We start from the raw sequence: 19502 nt of genomic DNA on the forward strand, positions 1-19502 counted from the left end.
AATTTCTTAGGAAGCTGGGCCAGCTCATCCTGAATCATGACACAGCTTGACATCACCCACAGAGATCCAAAATTTACAACAGCAACCTAGGGCCCAGTAGAAGCACGCTGTAAATGCTGCAAACACAGCACTATGTTGTAATTGGTCTCCTGGTCAGAGGACTTCTGCGGGGTCAGCAAATGCAGGCTGCTGCCTGCAGGGTGCTAGAAGCACACAGAAGTGCCGGGAGCCAGGGAGACAGGGCGTGGAGGGGAGGACAAGGTGCACAGTAGAGGACGCCACGGAAGAGAGGATGCAGGAGGCAGATCAGGGACCTAGCGCAGGGGGACAGGAGACGTGTCCAGCGCAGGAGTGAGGCCAAGGGGAGGGTCAAGGCGGGGTCAGGGGATAATAAGATCAAGGGAGAGGCACCAGCAGCCCTGCAGCCAGCGGGCTCCTTCTTATCTGACCAGCCAACCCCGGTGCAGCAGAAGGGCCTTCAAGGCCCCCCGGTGCAGCCCCCTGGCTCAGCTCAAGATCTCTCACCAGGTGGCTTGGTCCCTGCCCACCCGTCACACTTCCTTCCCAGCAACACTAGGTGCCCCCTTCCCCTCGGCAGGGTCTCGTGCCCTCTGTGTTTCTGCCCTTGCAGATCCTACGGCCTGGACGCCCTGCCCTCTGGCCTCCTGGTACCGTCAACCCGTCAGACACCACCCACCATGAGAAGCCCCCGCCCCGCCCACCCCCGGAGTGTGATTACCGACTGGGAGCCTGCTTCTCCCTCGAGCATGGGCCCAGCCCTCGGCACATACTAACCACACCACAAACGCTTGACTGCCTGAAACTGGAACACAGGAAATCCTGGCTGTACGTTTGGAGGTAGAAGTTGGCCTTCAGCAACGTGGAAAGGAATATATTTGCGGGCTGTACGCCCCTCAGTTGCTCTAACCTAGTAAGGTTTCACGTCTGGGGCTGGGGAACAGGGGCCCAAGTGGCACCCTGCATAAACATGACCCATAGCATCTGTCACCTGTGCTGCAACCGTCCCCCTAGAGACACACAGCAGAGGGTTTGCAGTGTGACTCTGCTGGGAGCCTCTCTGTGGCTCAGTTTCCTCACCTGTTAAAATGGAGACAGAAAGAGCCCCTACGGAGTTAGGAGGTGGCAGGATTTCAGTGAGTATGCAAAGTGCTCAGAAGAGGGGCCAGCACTCGGTGTTGGCTGTCATGGCCACTACTGTTTATCTGTCCCCTGACGGGGCTGAGGGCCCTGTGAGCTGCCTGTCTGACACGGAAGCAGTTCAGGATGTTTGGTGGCTGCAGGAATCTCCACTGACTGGGCTCCAGATCACTCTCCACTGACAGAAACTTTGCGGTATCCGAAGGCAGGGGGGTGAGGGGGCGGGGGGCATCACGCCCAATCTGATGTCAGCCTGCTAGTAACCTTCGTCCAAAACCATATAAGGCCAAGTAGAGGGGATGTGCCCATTCCAGTCTGGGTCCAGCTGTATTGTGGTTGATGGTATCTTCCAAAGGCAGCCACATCCCATGACAACGACACTCCTCTCAGAAGATGGGGTCTTCTTCCCTCTTTTTGCATCTGGGTGAACTGGGGTGACCACGGCAGAAGCGAAGCATGGAGACATCTGATGCTGGGGTTAGAAAAGGCCTCTTTCTTCTGGCTCTTCCTCTCTTGAGACGCGTGCCCTTGGACCCAGCCACCATGCGGTGAGGAAGCCCATGCTGGCCCACGTGGAGAGTCCACGTGGAGAGGCTCATGTGGGGGAGGAAGTGAGGCCCCCAGCTGACATCAGCATCAACTGGACACATAAGTAAACCAGACATCAGATGGCCCCTCCCCCAGCCTTCAGGTCTCCAGCTGAGGCCCAGGTACCACGGAGCAGGACCAAACTGTCCCCAGCGTGCCCTGTCCAAATTCCTGACGTGCAGTATCCATGAACACAATACATGGCTGTTTTACACTAGTCTGTTTGGGGGTAGTTATGTACACAGCTACAGTAAGTGGAATGTACATAAAACCACTTCCAGAGTTCCCAGGACACGCCGTGATCTCTCACACCTCCCCTTGGTGGCACATCCCGATCTCTCTGCTAAACCCCAGAGGCAGACCCAGCTCAGATGCCACCTTGTCCTTGGCAGCCTCCCCTGTCCTGTCGCCATGCTCACATCACACCCCACAATCTCTCTGCTGATCTGTCTGATCCTTCCAGTACAAGAGGCAGCATAAAGCAGCCAGAAAGCCATGGATCCCGGAGCCAGACTGCCTGGATGTGAATCATGGTTCCACCACTTAGGAGCTGTGTGGTCTCAGGCAAGTTTCTTAAGAGCTCTGTGCCTCGGTTTCCTCATCTCTAAGCCGGGGATAACAACAGCTTCTTCCTGGTGAGGCTGCTGTGAGGATGGGCCTTAGGGGTGGGAGTGTGATGCCTTATCTATAAGCCTGTGCTCACAATGAACAGTCCATAGTGTTACCCACTGTCTTCTGTAAACACCTTGCAGGCAGGAACTGAGGCCCACCCACAACAACTACCAAAGGGCTTGACACTTCCATACTCAATCAACACGGAAGGAACGAATGGATGGACACAGGCCACAGCTCCAGGTGAGGCTCAGAGAGGCGGGGCAGGCGGGTATGGCCAACACTCAGTCTTGCGCTCAAGGAGCTCATCCTGTCACAGCCTGGGAAGCTGCACCTTCCCCAAGGTGATCAGACTTCCAGTCCCCAAAGACAAAACCCTCAGGCGAGGCCACAGGGGCCCAAGGTTCATCAGCCTCTCTGTCCAGAACCACCAAGCTAGGCTGTCCTGCAATCCACTCCTGGGAAGAGCTTGGTGCCTGAGCTCACATCCTTTCCTGTGTCACAGCACACGCAGCACGCTCCTGATTACGTGCTCCACCTGTCTGTCCATATGCAGCTCTGCATTCAACTGGTCGGATCATCAAATTTCATCCATCTCTCTCAGTTCAGGACTTTTGACCTTTTCACAGTGCTATGGGGCCAGACAGTCTGGCCAAATACCAGTCTGCTGACGGTGTCTGTTAAAGAGTCATTAGTGAGTCAATAATGCATCTCGGAGAAGGGAGACAAGACAGAATCTCCTCGAGATGACTCAACCAGCCCACACCAAGACCCACTGACCATCTGGACAAATCAATGCCCTTCCGAGCCATGCAAAATACCACCCACCCCACCCCAGCTGGCATGTTTAAACTGGACAACTCAACACACACCCCAGGAACAAACACAGAGATATGCTGGCTCTGGACATCAGAAGAGCAAAAAAGATTATGAGTGGGGTTCTCGGCCAGCAGCACTGTCGCCTGACCACGCTTCTGACCACAGCTCCAGTTCTGGTCCCCTTGAGAGGCCCCAGACACACAAGTGACCAAGGGGCCCACAGGGAGCATCCAGCATGAGGGAAGGGATGGGTTCCCACCCACCCCACCCCGGCCTCTCTCTTTCTCGCCCTGGAAAATCAGGTACCTGGAACTTTCAGCTCCATTCTAGATACCAAATCTTAAAGGAACTAGAGACAAATGCACACAATCAGGGGCAAAGGACCAGAATGGAGATGAAAGGAGGATGGCACTGGAGACTTGAGGCCTGGAGAAAAGACATTAGGGATCACTTTCATATAAGTGATGACCACCTTCATCCAGAGGGTCAGACAGGACCCACTCATCCCAGGGGCAGATCCTAGGACTTCAGCTTAATATAAGAAACAATTTCTGGCAGGTAGTCTTCAGAGATGAAAGGTAGTGAGCTCCCTGCCAGTGGAAGCATGCAATCAGAGGTTAGGCAGCCTCTGAGCTGAGACCTTAAAGGGGTTCCAAGCAGCTAGGATTTTACAGGTCCCTTCCGACGCTGAGATGCGAGGCTTTCTTTCCTCACTGGCAACTTCTCCCACCAAGAGCTGTCTGGACAGGAAGCTGCAGACCAAGAGGTTACTCTCCACCCAGCCTCCCATCCAGCATCCCCCCTGGCCTGACAACTGCAACCACACAGCCCTCAGGGGCCCGAGGGACTTCAAGAGAGGACCCGCTAAGAAGCATACTCTGACTGTCCCTGCTAGCTGCAGGGGACTGTCCTCATGAGTCCCCCACTGCAAGTGACACTGGCTACAGGTCACTGACGATCCCCAGTTCACCTCCTCCACACACCCGCAGCCCCTAAAGCCGGCCTTAGGGCCTAGGCCTTTTCGCTGCACAGAAATACTTTGGTTATTTGGAAAGATATATTTCAGAGTAACTTGTGGATGAGCCCGGAAAACTTAATTTTGACCACTTGGGACAGAAACCTTCTCTGCTCAGTAAATAGGGGCACCCAAACATTCCTTCCCGCTTTTTCTGTGACTGGTGATCACCACTGACAACGACGGATGCGACGTGTCACAGCCAGGTGGGCGGGGTCCTCCCTAAGCACCTGTCCCCAGACACTGAGCTGCTCCAACGGCACTTTGCTCTTCCTTCCTCATAGCTTTTCTGTCCTTTGCCGTTCCTGCTCATTGATGCTTCTTGCCACCCGAAACACTGATTCTGGTCCCTCTTTCTATTGGTTTCTTCCGGATGTCTGCCTTTATTCTGATTGGCTGAGCTCTTCTGATTCCTGGCTCTCTAAGAGCCATAGCCAGCAAGGGCCACCACCAGCCCGTGAGTCCCCCTGGCAGCACACTGGCCTCTGGGTCTTCTGTGGTCCTCAGCTGTATTCATCCAGGCTGTGTGCTCCCTACCTGGGAAGACGTTTTACTTGGGCCAGATTCCAGGAAGCTAAGTTTTGTCCCAAATCTGAAACCGGGACAGATTTCAGAAAATGAGGCATCATTCTTTGCTTCTTTCATGCATGTAAAATCTCTTCCCTTAACAAGAGTTCACACTTTTGCAGGAGAGAAACTTGTCCTGTATTCCTTCACCAAGCCTGGCACAGAGCAATTCCTGGGCCTCAGAGACCCAGGGCTGAGTCCAGCCTCTGGCAATCACTCTCTGGGTAACTTGGGCAAGTTTCTTAGCCTACGTGAATTTTTTTTTCACATCTGTAAAACGGGGGTGATAATATATACCCCACCAGGTAATTGAGACGTGAGAATGAGCTAACAGTAATGAAAAATACATGGTAAACTGTGAAGTGCCACACGAACATTATTAAAAAAACAGTGCCACACGAAACACCTGTGGAGGGCGTCTCCCTCGTCTGAGCTCTGGCCCACCCACATGTCTGCCCACAGAGCTCCCCAGGCTGTCTCAGAGTCATCTTTAGGGGCTACCTCTCACCCCAACCACAATCAAGCACTAAATGTAGGTAAGGGGGTTGGATTCTACCCCTCCACCATCTGCCTGCCCCCTATACCCTGGTGGCACATTCCTTAGGCTCTGTGAATTCCGGCCCTTACCAGGTAGTAGATGCAGAGCAGGGGCACTGTGGACAAGCATTCACTTCTCCCTGGAAAATGGAAACACTACCTCCAAATTCGCAGGGTTTACCTCCACTCTCCCCTGAAATGCCCCTGAAGTGAGAACGAATGGGGGGAAAGGTACAAACTTTCAAGGACAAGGACGTGGCACCAGAGGCAGCAAACAAGGGATGTCGACCAAAGCTCTGGAAGATGCGGCACGGTCACTAACCTCAGGGACAGGAGGGAGCCAGTGAGAACCCCAGGAACCCGAAGACTGGGCGCACCACGCAGCTCTGATGGCTGTGGGTAGGGGTGCAAACGGAAACGCTGGCCTACAAGTGTCCACGTGGAGCTCTTGGCTTTTTACTTTCAAGACAGGTTGTGAAGGTTCTGTCCTCATAGAACTTGGCCCAGCTGAGGACAGCAATGCGAAGTCTTGCAGAAAATATAGAGAGGAAGTCTAAATACCAAGGGGAGATGTCCAAGGCCTTTCCCGGCCTGCACCTGTAGCTCAGCCCCTCAGCTCCTTCCTCCCAGGCAGGAGATGAGAACATTATTCTCTGGGGAAACAGGTCCAGAATCAAAGCCTTCATTTGGTGTCTGCCCCACCACCACACGAAAATGGAAGAGGAAACGCCCCGTGTCCTATCACCCAACTGGGAGAAGGCCCAGCAGTTTTAAGCCCCATCCTTTTTTTATTTTTATTTTTTGCGGTACGCGGGCCTCTCACTGTTGTGGCCTCTCCCGTTGCGGAGCACAGGCTCCGGACGTGCAGGCTCAGTGGCCATGGCTCACAGGCCCAGCCGCTCCGCAGCATGTGGGATCTTCCTGGACCGGGGCACGAACCCGTGTCCCCTGCATCGGCAGGCGGACTCTCAACCACTGCACCACCAGGGAAGCCCCCCCATTCTTAAATATAAAAAATAGCCAAGGACATGAGACATTTGAGGTAAGCTTCTTACCCAAAGGTCAAAGAGCAAAGCAAACAAACAGATGGAAGGAACTCAGGAGACACAGATAATGCAGGGAACAGAAGAAAACTGTAATTAGCATCCCCAGAAAAAGAAGAACCAATACCAAGAACAAGGCTAGGAAAAAGAGAGCAGGGACGAGCTCCTGACATTTTACAACATGATAAAGGAAATAAAACCTCAACAGAGGGACTTCCCTGGTGGCACAGTGGTTAAGAATCCACCTGCCAATGCAGAGGACATGGGTTCGATCCCTGGTCTGGGAAGACCCCCACATGCCGTGGAGCAACTAAGCCCGTGCACCACAACTACTGAGTCTGCACTCTAGAGCCCGCGAGCCGCAACTACCGAGCACGTGTGCCACAACTACTGAAGCCCGTGTGCCTAGAACCCGTGCTCCGCAACAAGAGAAGCCACTGCAATGAGAAGCCCGCACATAGCAACGAAGAGCAGCCCCCTGCTCGCCACAACTAGAGAAAGACTGCGCAGAGCAACGAGGACCCAATGCAGCCAAAAAAAAAAAGAGAGAGACAGAAAAAAACTTCAATAGAAAAGCTCAAAGGTAAAGATTAAAAAACAAAACAAACAAACAAAAAAAAACACCTCCTGAAAAGCAGAACAAAAAAGAGATGGAAAATCCCAGGAAATTGTAAAGGAAATTTGAGGCTCAATCCAGAAGTGCAACATTCTGCTTAACAGGAATCCCAGAAAAAGGGCTAATAAAGTGGAGGGGAGACATGATCAAAAAACATTCAGGAAAACTTCCCAGAACCACAGGACGGGAGTTGCTTACACACTGAACTGAAAGGGCCCATCAGGTGCCCGGCACAATGAACATCCCACCTCTTGTGAGGTTTCAGGACAATGGGGATAAAGGCAAGATCCTAAAAGCCAGGGGGGGAAAAAAAAAGGTCACATACAATCATTAAGGATCAGAATCCAGCAGACTTTCCAAAAACAACACTGGAAACTAAGAGAATGTGAAAAACATGCCTTCAAAATTCAGAGGGAAAATGATTTCTAATTTAGAATCATATTCCCACTGAACACCAATCGAATCAACAATATAATAAAGGTATTTGCAGATAATTTTCAGATTTCAAAAAACAAAACTCCCATGCAACTTTTTTTCTCAGGGAGCTCCTAGATGTGCGCGAACTAAGAAGAGAGCAGACGTCAAACATGGAAAAGATGGCATCCAAGGAGCAGGTGATTCAGGACAGGAGAGGCGACAGGATTCCCGGGATGACGGTGAAGGAAAGACCCAGGACAACAGCTGAGCAGAAGGAGGCCTCAAGGGCAAGCAGTGCAGACGGGAGCAAGAAGGGCAGGGCTCCAGGAGCACCACCGCCCGGAAACCCTAGAGCTAGGAGGCGAGCTGATGTGTCTGGCGTCACTGACAGGAGGGCTTCTTTTTTCACTTGACTGAAGCATTTGCGGAATAAAGTAATGATAGAGACACAGAAAACAGAGCAAACCAAAAAGCAAGACAAGTAGTAACCGGAGGAAAAATGAAGTCAAACGAGGAAACGTCGTCTTGGGACACTGTAAGGCTCAGCTTTGAACAACATGTACAGACGTGTAATGACGCACACGCTGAGCACAGACTAAGGAAAATCATGATATGGTCACATTAAAAACATGAAGGAAAGAAAACGCGCGCGTGTGTGTAGTTGGAGGTAACACACCTAAATCAGGACCTTCCACAGCAGGGAGTCACTATGTAACACTACATAAAATTGAAAAATCAAGAAACAACAGTATAATCATATTTTTAGGTTATTCTAGAAAAAGAAACCAGTTTAAAGTAGGATGACTTTGGGAGTGAGGAGGAGTTGGGGCAGTTCTGTGTTTCAAACATGTGCATGTATTACCTTAATAAAAGTAAAATTTTAGTTGTTTTAATTTTGTTAAAAAGAAAAGCAAATGTCTCTGCGATGCCCGGCAGAGAGTCTGGCTGTGACCTGGCCTGCGGGACGGGCTGGCTCCAGGCGTTGGGACACTGAGGAGGAAGGGTGGGAGGAGGAATGAACGGGGAGGGGGCTTCTTTTTGAATTGTAAGGGACACACCCCATCACCAACTCTACAGGGGAAGCTCTTGCTGGCAGCTGCAGGTTAGACTACAAAAGGGGAGGGTCCGAGACAGAGCAGAGGTGCTCGAGCTGGCCAGGCCAGGGCCAAGCCCACTGACTCAGACACTGCCAGCTGGTGAACTCGGGGGCAGCCTGAACTTCACAACAGCTGCTGTGCTGTTTGTAAACTCCCTCGGAGAGGCCAAGCGGATAATAGCGTTGCTAGGAGATGTGCTTCGCAGGGCAGCAGGCTTCCCGGGAGGACCCCTACGTGGCTGGGAGGAAAGCTGGGACAGGCAGGGCCTGAACAAAAGGGCTTCTGGGGTGGGGGGAGCTCCCAAGCAACTGCTGCCGCCTCTGAGGCCTGGAGTGAGGATGGTGCAGAGGCCCCGGCGGTGCCCCCCCTTCTGCCATGCGCCCCAGACTTCAGGGCCCAGGAGAGAGAGGAGCCTATACTTGCCCCCCATCACATAGGAGACACCCCCCACCTCCGCCCCCAGCAGGGATCAGCTCTTTGCTTCTCAAGAAACCAGTCGGCATTGGCTGCTCCTGAGCACCGGGCAAGGCTGGCAGCTGAACGGAAAAGGGTCTCAGCCCCACCTTCCCCATCCCCAGCCTTTACAGCTCCCCAGGTGCCCAAAGGTCTCCCTGGGGACTCCACCGCTTCCAGGAACACCAGGCGCTAGAGCCCCAGTTATGCCCTGAGCAGGTCCCCGCCTGGCCGCAGTGTTCTCACCTGACAGAGCCGGGCCAGCCTGGGGATTCAATGAGGCCCCGTGTGGGCGAACGCAAGGCATGCAGCAGGTGTTCAATCAAGTCCCTTATTCATTCGAAAAATGCAGAAGGAATGAGCACCCATCACGTGCCTGGCTCTGTCGCACAGGCTCTCCGCCCATTCCTGCTCTCATGGAGCTGACAGTCCACGAGGGAGACGGAGCAAACCGGGCTCGCAGGCTGTCTGAGCTTAACTGCAAACCGCGGTGAGGCCGAGAGGACTCGGACAGGGGGCTGGGAGCGGGAGCGACGGGGAGGCCTTTCCGAGGAGATGCTGGAGGCAAGATGAAGGAGGAGGCTCTGCAGCCACTGGGGAAACTGATGTGCCGGGTGGGCGGGAAAAGGGGTCAATGTGACCGCAGGGCTGGTGGGGCGCAGTCTGTGCCTGTCAGGTGCCTGCATTCCCTCGCCAAGTCCAAAGGCATTTCCTGTGCCCTGCGAGTCCTCAGGGATGCACAGGTTCAAAATGGGACAAGAAGAGAGACTAGCTTCTTTGGGGATGAGCATGCTGCACCCCAATATCCACTGAGCCCAGGGCTGGGGCAAAGCCCTCTGGGGTCTGGGAAGCAAATAACCAGTCGTGGTCAGAGCTGCCGGGCCTCGGCATAAGGAATACCAGGTCTGGTCACTCTACCCGAAACCAACAGTGCAGGTACGGGGAGAAAACAGGAAAACGCAGGACCATGAGAGGAGGGTGGGCATCAGAGCAGGGATCTTGAATTCAAGGGCCCTCCTTCCTATCCCCGCTGGCCTGTTTGGGTACAGGCCAAAGCATCGCTGGCCTGTGACTTGTCTTGGGGCCTCTGGCCACCCCCTCCCCTTCACCCACCCACCACCTGGAGATTTTCTAAACTGCAGTTTCCAATCACATCGTATTTTTGTGTATCACCAGTAAAAAGAAAATCTAAGTTTCCCTCTATGTCCCACAAGGCTTTGTATGTCCCCGTCCCTGCTCCCATGGCAATGCCCTCCAGGTGCTGGTCTCTCCTCTGGCTGTGGCCGGCCCCCTGCACAGCTCCCAGCACCTCCCAGCCCAGCACGCTGGGACTCCTTTCTGCCCAGAATGAATGCTCATGCACGGTACGACATGGCGGACGCTGACTCATTCTCTAAGACACTGCTCCCTGCCCACCCCAGGCCAGGGCCACTGGGAGAGAGTGTCCCTGTCTCCTTGTGCTGACAGTTTAGGTGGCACAGACGTCCGGAGAGCAGGCAGGTTGAGGGCGGGCTTGCCCAGGGCCCAGCACAGGGCCTGGCCGGTGCTTGCAACTCGGTATAGGAGCAGGTGATGCTTTCACACCACACATGAGAACTGCCCCCTGAAAGGCAGCGAGTCACCTGTCCCAGTAGCACAGGCTCCTCCAGGGACAAAGCCCTCAGAATTAAGACACGTGGGGAGGGAGGTCCAGTCCTGCTACCACCTTACCACAGAGCCCTGGATAAGCCCCTTACCCGTCTGTACCTGGGTCTTCTACCTACAAATGGACCACTTATTTGCTGCCCGCTCCCCCATCAGAGATGCCGGCACTGAGAAATGGGACACAGGTGGAGGGTCCCTGCTCCCAGGTATCTGTGGAGGTGTTTGGGGGCCGCCTCAGCAGGTGAGACGCTGGCTACATGTGTGCTGGTACCTGGATGGAAACCGTGAAGGGGTTCAAGAAGTGACGGCTGGCCCCTCAGGGAGGAAGCTGGGACACCCAGACAAGGTGGGTGCACAGCTCCCGGCCCAGCTCTGCACCCCCCTCCCCTGGCCCTCCCGGCGCCGCTCGCGCTGTCCTCACCCTCGTAGCAGTCGCGCACGGTGCCGAAGTACACATAGTACTGGTCGTTGGTGAAGAAGAGGAGGCTGAGCCAGGAGTCGAAGGCGTAGATGGGCACGATGAAGAGGATGCGGACGATGTAGCGCTGCTCGTTGGGGCAGCTATAGCAGCGCAGGTGCATGTAGATCTGGGGGCAGAGGGGCCGGGTCAGTCAGGGCCCACGGCCCGCCTTGGCCCGCCTGCTCCACAGAAGGAGGAGACCAGCCTGTGTCTAGCTCCGTCCTCACTAGCGCTGGGACCAAGTTACTCAACCCTGAGCCTTGGCGTCCTCCTCTGTAAAGTGTGATGACACAAAACTTCCGTCGTGAGGCTGTGGGAGCATCAACCACAGGGCGCGTGAAGCTTGCAGGCTGCACGTGGTGGCGCCGGGGCCACCACACAGACACCGGCCACGAGGCCACGCCCAAGACCGTGCACATCAGCCAGGGATGTGCCGGCATCCACAGCTGTGACAAGCTCCCTGGGGACCCGTGTGCACGGCCAGGTTTGGGAACTGGGTGCCTGGTGCAGAGGAGGCTATTAACATGCGTGTGCGTGTCCCTCCGCCGCCTGGCCTTTCTAAACACCTGGCCCCTAGGGCATGGAGCTAACACACAGGCGTCCAGGTGGTCGCCCACCCCACCCCGTCCCTTAACTAACTTATGGTGTAGAGGGCGGGAGGGACGGGACCCTCACTTTCACAGAAGGTGGGAGCACTTCCTGGCTGGATGGCTGCAGTGATGGCCTGTCTCATTTTCCCATCTGTTGAACAGGTGCAGTGCTGCCTGCCTTGCTGGGAAGTTGGGAGAATGCAATGTGGTTTTTAGAAAGCAGGAGAAAAAAAAAAAAGCTGCATACAAGTGCCAAGAACTGCTCTAACCACGATGCACAGTCCCAGCAGCCAGAGTCTCTCGTCTCCGCTCCCATGACTTCATGCTTGGCCCAGCCGAGCCCTGGGCTTGGGAGGAAGAGAACAAAGTATTCCCCATCTGCTGTGAGCCAACCACCTTGGAAGCAGTCGAGTTCTAGAAGGGACGGGGAACACTGGGACCCGAACAGGCTCAGCCTCCCCTCTTCGCTTGGCAACCTTCAAACCTTCTTCCTGGGGCAGCCAAGGCACATCCCAGCCCATGGCAGCCTCCCCGGGGACAGCGAGCACAGGGGGACGCGAGACTTGACCTCTATCCCAGCTCCGCCACCAACCTGTACGTGACTAGGCTAGTTCCCCTCCCTCCTCCGTCTCTGGGTGTCAATTTTCTCATCTGCAAAGGGATCACTGCCATCCTGTGCCCCTGAACAGTTCCCAGGCTCCCCTGTAGTTTAGGCCAGACACATGACCAGTTCTGGCCCTTGGAAGTGGGCCATTTCTGGTTGAGAAAGTTAAACACCCAGAGTGCCTTCTGCACACGCCCCTCCCCACAGCTGTCAGATGGATGATGTCTTAAAAGCTGCAAGATGCTAGAGCCACAGAACGGAAACTGACCTGCACTGGGCTGACTGAGCAGGAACCTGACTACCCCGGGTGAAGCCCCTGAGATTTCGGGCTTATTTTTTACTGCAGTGTAGCCCGGCCTGGCCTAACTAATACTCTGTTGGACAACAAACCTTTCAGGACCTCCCTAGAGGGCTGGGGCTCACTGGCTCAGGGGCTCCTGCCCGGCCTGGGTACCTGGTGGCAGGTGATGAGCAGGGCCGTCCAAACGAAGAAGCCAGAGATGGCCTGAGCGGCGGTTGTCATCAGGAACACGGGCTGCTCCATAGCTGTGGGGCTGCCTTCGGGCATCACGGAGACACTGGGCGAGGCTGCTGCTGTTGTGGGCGACGCTGGATCTGGGGCCAGTGCGGCCCCCCTCACAGTCATGGTGCCCGGCAGCAGGGGGCTTCCTGAGAGAAACCTTCGGGGTAAGCGATGAGCTGGCCTAGAGAGAGGGAACCGCAACGTTAGCCTCCTTCCAAGCGTCAGTGGCGGTGTTGGAAAGAACCTTCCAGGTCTCTACTTCCACTTTCAAAATGTGACCAGACCCTGACCACGTCTCACTCCAGCCCCCAGCATGTCTCCCCTGGATTAATGGAACAGGCTCCTGACCAATCTCTCTGCTTCTGCCCTTGCCCACACCATCCCCACACGGCAGCCGTGTGAACCTTCTAAGATGTTAGCCAGATTGGGTCCCTCCTCTGCTCAAAACCCTCCAACAGCTCCCATCTCCGTCGGAGTATAAGCTGCTGTCCTTACAGAGCACATGGGCCCTCCGTGCTCTCTGATCTCATCACAGTTCCCATCTCGATCCTTCCCTCCAGCCACACTGGCCTCCTGCTGTTTCCTGGACACGCCAAGCCTGCTCCTGCCACAGGGCCTTTGCACTGGCTGTCTCTGCCCAGCCACACAACTCGCTCCCGCACTTCCTTTAGGCCTCTGCCCTGACCACCTGCTCAAATGTGGCAAGCCCTCCCTCACCCCAGGCGCTCCTGACCACTTTGCTTTGCTCGATTTCTCTCCAAAGCACTCACTACCATCCGACTCCATCTGACAAACTGTACCTTACGCACGTGTGCGTTAACCACCCCCTGCAGCAGACACAAGCTCCCTGAGGGCAGGGGCCCTGCTCCGCTCATGGCCGCATCTCTGGCACTTGAAACAGGGTGGGCACACGGCAGGTGCTCAGTAATTACCTGCTGGCTCCGCCCATCTTTACACCTCCGGGTCTAGCAAGATCACTTTAGCACTGAGGCATCCCCTCTACGGGTATGTGTCTTTTCTTTACCATTTCTCCCCAGTTTCCCTAATGGCTAACATCCACTCCTCACCAACCAGCTGTGCCGTTCTGGAGACTTTGCGGCCCTTCCCCACCAACAAACTGCTCACCTTTTAATTTAGCTCATGTATCACTCTTCCTAAAAGCCTGTCCTGTTCACCTTCCCCAGTCAGGTACTTCCACGCATTTCACCCGCCTCTGTTGTTCTACGTAACACGCAGTTCTGTCATTTGCTCGCGTTTATCCTCCTAAGTCTGCCTACTCTTTGAGGCAAGACCACTTTTCCATCTTTAAATCCCCAGCACCGAGCTGAGCACCAAGGCCATTTGTAACATTTATTTTATTATCTATTGATTTTCACAACTTATTCCAAAAGGAATTTGAGGTACTTCAGAGAGAAGCAAAGAACAGAGTTGAGGAAGCTGGCCTAAAGGAAGATTCTGGGTGGGAGAGATGGGAGTGGGCGGGACACAGGATGGCACTCCAGGGTCCCAGGCAGTTACCCCAGGTGGGCTGTCATGTCAGCCCCGCACTTCCTGGTGGCAACAAGTTAATGGTTTCACGCTGGATGGTAACCCAGATATTACGGGAAGAGCTGTTGTTAGGGATATCCTGGCAAGTTTACAAACAGGGACCAATGCTGGCCAGGGGCTAGAACTGCTCTCAAAGAGCAAAGCCATTCTGTCAGAACCACCCGGAACTGCTCTTGGGAGGGCTGGCCACTCCTGCATCCGCGAGCTTCCGAGACCCACGGACCTGACGGGAGTGCCTTTCAGTGCTGCCACCTGTTGACAGGTTAGGCACGCCGTCCTGGGGCCACGGAGCCTCCTGGCAACAGAGGCCCTGGAAGACTAACCTGCAATGGACCAGGGGACCAACCAACCACTGATGCAAACAGATGCAAAGGTGAGAGTTGAAAGAGTCCTGGCCGGGGCTCATGTCTCAGCTCCACCCCAACCAACCGTGTGTCTGCACGGGCTCACTGGGCCCAGAGGGTCCCCACTGCCTGACCCAGAAAATGGCCAAACCCCCAAACCCAACCATCTCAGCCTGAACCCTGAGGTCAGCCCAGATGACCTCTCCCAGTGCCTTCCCAGTCTGAGCTGATATTCTCAGCCAAAACATTCTGACACCAACGGGAGGTTTCCCTGGGCCTTTCTGGGGTGCACCATGACCCCGCAATGAAGAAGAGGTTCTTTGCCCACCATCTCCCCACCCTTCTGCCCCCATCTGAGCCATGTCTGCTCTTAGCTGTAAGTTATTATCCCAGGAGAGCCCTCTATATTGCTATTTTCCTATAAAAATAAATGATCTCTAACACACCAACCAAGAGAAGAATCTAGATTAAAAACTCAAAACTGGAGACGTCATCTATATAAAGAAACTCAAAACTGGAGAAGGTGCCTATATAAAGACTGGTGGTGCTTTGAAAAAGAGACACAGTGACAAGTCTAAGAATAGCTCCTGTAAGTATGGTTGCAAAACTGAAAAGCAGTGCCAGAAATATTTCCAGAAAAAGAAGATTTGGGTTGTAAATCATCGTCTTTGTCTGTCATCCCAAATTAAATGAACAAACACGAGGAAATGGGAGGGGGGGCTTCAGGAAGTACAAATACTCCCCAATCTTCTCCTTCTGAGCAAGGGCCGGGTGTGTCGAAGGCTGTTTTGTCCTCTACTAACGGCAGCGTTGAGAAGGCCCTGTACAGACTCCCCAGAGGGGAGATGGCTGAGCTCTGACCCCACCCTAACCTGCACCACAGGTAACCCTCCAGGGCATCTATGTAGCTTGTGGGAGCTGATGAAGGCTCCGCCCCGTTTCTTGCTGGGACTCTGCTTCCTCACACTCAAGTGCCCTCCTTATATAGGTCATCTGGTTCCCAAGAAGTCCACTCAAGAGAGGGCAGGTGACTTGCCCCCAAATTAGACGCTGGACTTAAACCCAGGCCCTATAACACGTTTTAGGTGCCTACTGTCTACCAACCCAGGCCGTGGATGAGCTGCCCTCGGGCTCCAGAGCCCCGTTCCAGGACAGGGGTCATGGCCGTCTCACCAGGGCCCTGACTTCTTCTTGCAGGAAGGGGAGGGAGGTACTTCCCAGGAGGGGAAGCCACAACCTGGGCGAGCACTCCGGCGGCCCGACCCACGCTGGCCACGTTTCGTACTGGGGGCCCTGTGATATACAAACCATTTACTTCACTCTCGGGCCGCCCTCGCTGTTTGCAAACCATTTTCCCCAACATGATCTCATGCTTTCTCTCACAGCAATTCTGAAGTAAGTAACACTATCTACATCTTAGAGATGAGAAAAATGATGTGAAACTGGGTTTTACAGCTTCCCGGGGTAGCACCAAATGACTTGAGGGTTTTCATAATAACCCCCCAAAATACTTCAGACAATGCTCTGACTTACAGACGCAGGGTCCCCGGCACCCAGAGAGGCAGGTGAAGGCAGCTCCTGGAAGGCTGCCTCCCAGAGCTCACCCTGTTACCAGGACCCCAGGCAGCTCACGGCACTAGACCCCGCAAACTTCACAGACGTGGGTGCTGGTGGCAGAGGATGTACACTGGGGTCCCATCCTTTCACACTCGGGATGGGCACCTACCTGGAAAGGACCTCTGCCTGCCTGGGTCCCACAGGTGAACAGGACACTGGCCCGGTGGAGCCCCGGACCTGGGAGAAGTGGGAGTTTGCTCCCCGGGGAAAAGCCTCCCCCACCCCCCCCGGCTGCCTTTCTTCAACGCGGCACACACATGCCAGAGGGGGGGATACACGGATGCAGCTCAGAACCCCAGATGCTCTGGCAGGTCCCCTGTATTTTCTTAATCGACTGAACGTTAAAATTCTGCCAGGGTCAGGCAGAGAGCCTGAGGGGACACACTGGAGTCATCTTTCCAACAAACACAGCCGGAGGCCTCTGGGTGCTGTGCTGGCCATGGAAGACCCGGCCTCAGCCTCAAGGACTCACGGCTCCTCTACACGCCTGCTCGATGCAACAGGGGTACCCAGAGGCCTTACTTACCCCACCGCACTGCACAAAGGTGAGTGCCGAGCACCCAGGGAGCCCCGAGGAAGCACCAACTTGGCCAAGGCTGGGGAGAGGGGTGGGGCAGGCTTTGAAGGGGCAGGGACTTTGGGGCAGAGTCTCTATGGAGTGAAACGGAGCTCCAGCTGTGAAGTCACCAAGCCGGGTTCCTGCCGGACTCCACCGCCTGCTGGCTTGACTTCATCTCTCAGAGCTTCAGCTGCTTCATCTATAATATTTGAGGGTAACGACGTCATTGTCGGGGGAGTTTTCCGCTTTACACAAGCCCATTAGTAAATGGAGACAGAACGCGACCAAAAAAATGACCATTTTGCAACTCCTAACACAAATAATGGGCATAGATACAGACCATCAGTGGGTGATGAAGCCACTAAGTGAGAGGCTGATGGGGGACTTGATAAGGGATGGAACAGGCAGCACCCTCCAAACCCACAGTCAAGGTCAACATCACTAAAGAGGGGCAGCCAGAAGTGTTGAGCCCCCTAGTGAGGTGCACAGGCAACACACAGCACCACCTAGGAAGGACCTCACCCCAAAAGTGAACTGGAATCAAAACAAGTCGCTAGAACTAACCACCAGTATCCAGGAAATACAGAGGGTAGCAAAACAAATGATACCACCAGGAAGTAGCAGCCAAAGCCAGACCATGGGACGGTCTATAGAACAAATGACCTGGTTTCTCCCAGGAACTAGGGGCTTATAAACAAAGGTGGCTGAGGGGCTGTTATAGAACAAAGCCAAGGAGACATTACAACTAAATGCAATGTCTACTAGACCTTGTTGGGTCCTGATGCAAACAAACCAATGATTAAAAGAAGACCTCTTTGAAATACACAGCACACAGGAATTCTTGACAATTTTGTTAGGTGCATGGTGGGTATGTAAAAATAAAAGTCCTTATCAATGGAGGAAGAATAATCTTTTTAATAAATAGTGCAGGAACAATTGGATATCCAGAAGCAAAAAAGAAAAAGAACCTTAACCTAAACCCTATACCATATACAAAAATTAATTCAAAATGCATCATGGATTTAAATGTAAAGTGTAAGACTACAGAACTTTTAGAAGACACAGGAGAAAATCTTTAAAACCTAGGGCTAGGCGAAGTGTTCTTAGACTTGACACCAAAAACATGACCCTGTAAAAGGAAAAATTGACTGGACTTCACTAAAAGTAACAACTTTCATGCTGTGGCTCTGTGAAGAGGATGAAAAGACAAGCCACACAGTGGAAGAAAATATCTTCCAGCCACATACCCAACACACCAGCACCTAGAATACAGAGTATAGGAAGAATGCTCAAAGCTCAACAGTAAAAAAAAAAAACAAACCAAAAAAACCCCAAACAATCCAATCAGAAAATGCGCAAAAGACACGAACAGACATTTCACTCAAGAAGGATCGTGGCCAACACATAAATAGCTGTTCAACGTTAGCAATTAGGGAAATGCAAGCTAAAACCACAATGAGATATCACTACCCACATATAAATACGAAATAGTGACATCAAATGCTGGTGAGGATGCAGAGAAACTGGCTCTCACATACGTTCCTGGTGGGAGTATAAAATGGCTGAGTGGCTCTGGAAGAGAGTTCAGCAGTTTCTTGTAAAACTAACATGCACCTACCATACAACCCAGTAATCACTTTTAGACATTTATCCTAGAGATATGATTGTACATTCACCCAAAAACGTATACACAAATGTTCACAGCAGCTGTGTTTGTAATCCTCAAAACACGGAAACAGTCCAAACGTCCTTCAACGGGTGAAAGGTTAAACTCTGCTCTATCCAGACCATGGAATACTACCCAGCAACAAAAAGGAACAAACTATTGACACAGGCAACAGTCCAAACAGATCTCAGGGCACTATGTTTAGTGAAAATAGCCAATCTCAAAAGATCACATACTGCCCGATTCCGTTTATATAACATTCTCAAGATGACAGATCTATAAAGATGGAGAACAGATTAGTGGTTGGCGGAGGCAGCAAGCAAAGTGGGTGCACAGACACCCAGAGGGTAACACAGGGAGTTCCCTCCAGGCGGTGAGATACTTTGTATCTTGATAGTGGTGGTGGCTACAGGGGTCTACAGGAGACAAAACTGCATAGAACTACACACACGTAAGAACAGTGAAAACTGAATAAGGTCTCTCGTCTAGTTAACAGTACGGTACTAATGTCCATGTCCTGGTTTTGATACTGTCCTACAGTAATTTGAGATGTCACCATTGGGGGGAAAAAAGGTACATGGGACTCTACATACTATTTTTGCCACTTCCTGTGAGCCTATAATTATTTCAAAATTTAAAAGTTTTTAAAGTGTTCTTATTAAGAAGAGATGTACAATGAACTACTTAAGGGCAAAAAAGAACATCTGGGCTTTTGCTCTTTGAAAAGGGGGAGAGGGACAGATGCAACAAGATTGCCAGATGTTGCTAACTGTTGCAGCTGAGTGACTGATGGGTAGAAATGCATTCTATCAATACTATGCACTCTACTTGTGTTAGAAATTTTCCATAATAAAAAGCTTTAGACTGTAGAACAGTAAAATTTTCCACCAAATTTGTAAAGAGATGGGCAGTCACTCAGGAAATTGTATCAGAGATTTACTGGTTATCTTGTAGAAATGCAATCAGAAAGATTTGTCAAACCTAACAATGGAGCTCAACACATCTTTTTTTTTTTTTTTTTTTTT

General features: G+C 52.9%; 1 protein-coding gene across 3 annotated transcripts in view; it reads right to left on the reverse strand.

Annotated features, from left to right (window-relative positions):
* TMEM184B (transmembrane protein 184B) overlaps positions 1–19502 on the reverse strand; it is a 48926-nt gene that overhangs the window by 11267 nt on the left and 18157 nt on the right. For 2 of the 3 annotated variants that reach the window (XM_029205020.1, XM_029205021.1), the window contains exons 2-3: positions 12675–12924; positions 10988–11153 (exon numbers count right to left, since the gene is read on the reverse strand). In XM_029205020.1, coding sequence (XP_029060853.1) covers positions 10988–11153; positions 12675–12866 — 358 coding nt within the window. In that variant the 5' untranslated portion in view covers positions 12867–12924. Of the gene's footprint in view, positions 1–10987; positions 11154–11701; positions 11714–12674; positions 12925–19502 lie in introns of those variants that run through there. The other variant, XM_029205022.1, reaches the window with a different exon arrangement.

Source organism: Monodon monoceros, unplaced genomic scaffold, assembly GCF_005190385.1.
Source record: "Monodon monoceros isolate NGI ecotype Baffin Bay Population unplaced genomic scaffold, NGI_Narwhal_1 Super_Scaffold_6, whole genome shotgun sequence".
NCBI classification, from domain to species: domain Eukaryota; kingdom Metazoa; phylum Chordata; class Mammalia; order Artiodactyla; family Monodontidae; genus Monodon; species Monodon monoceros.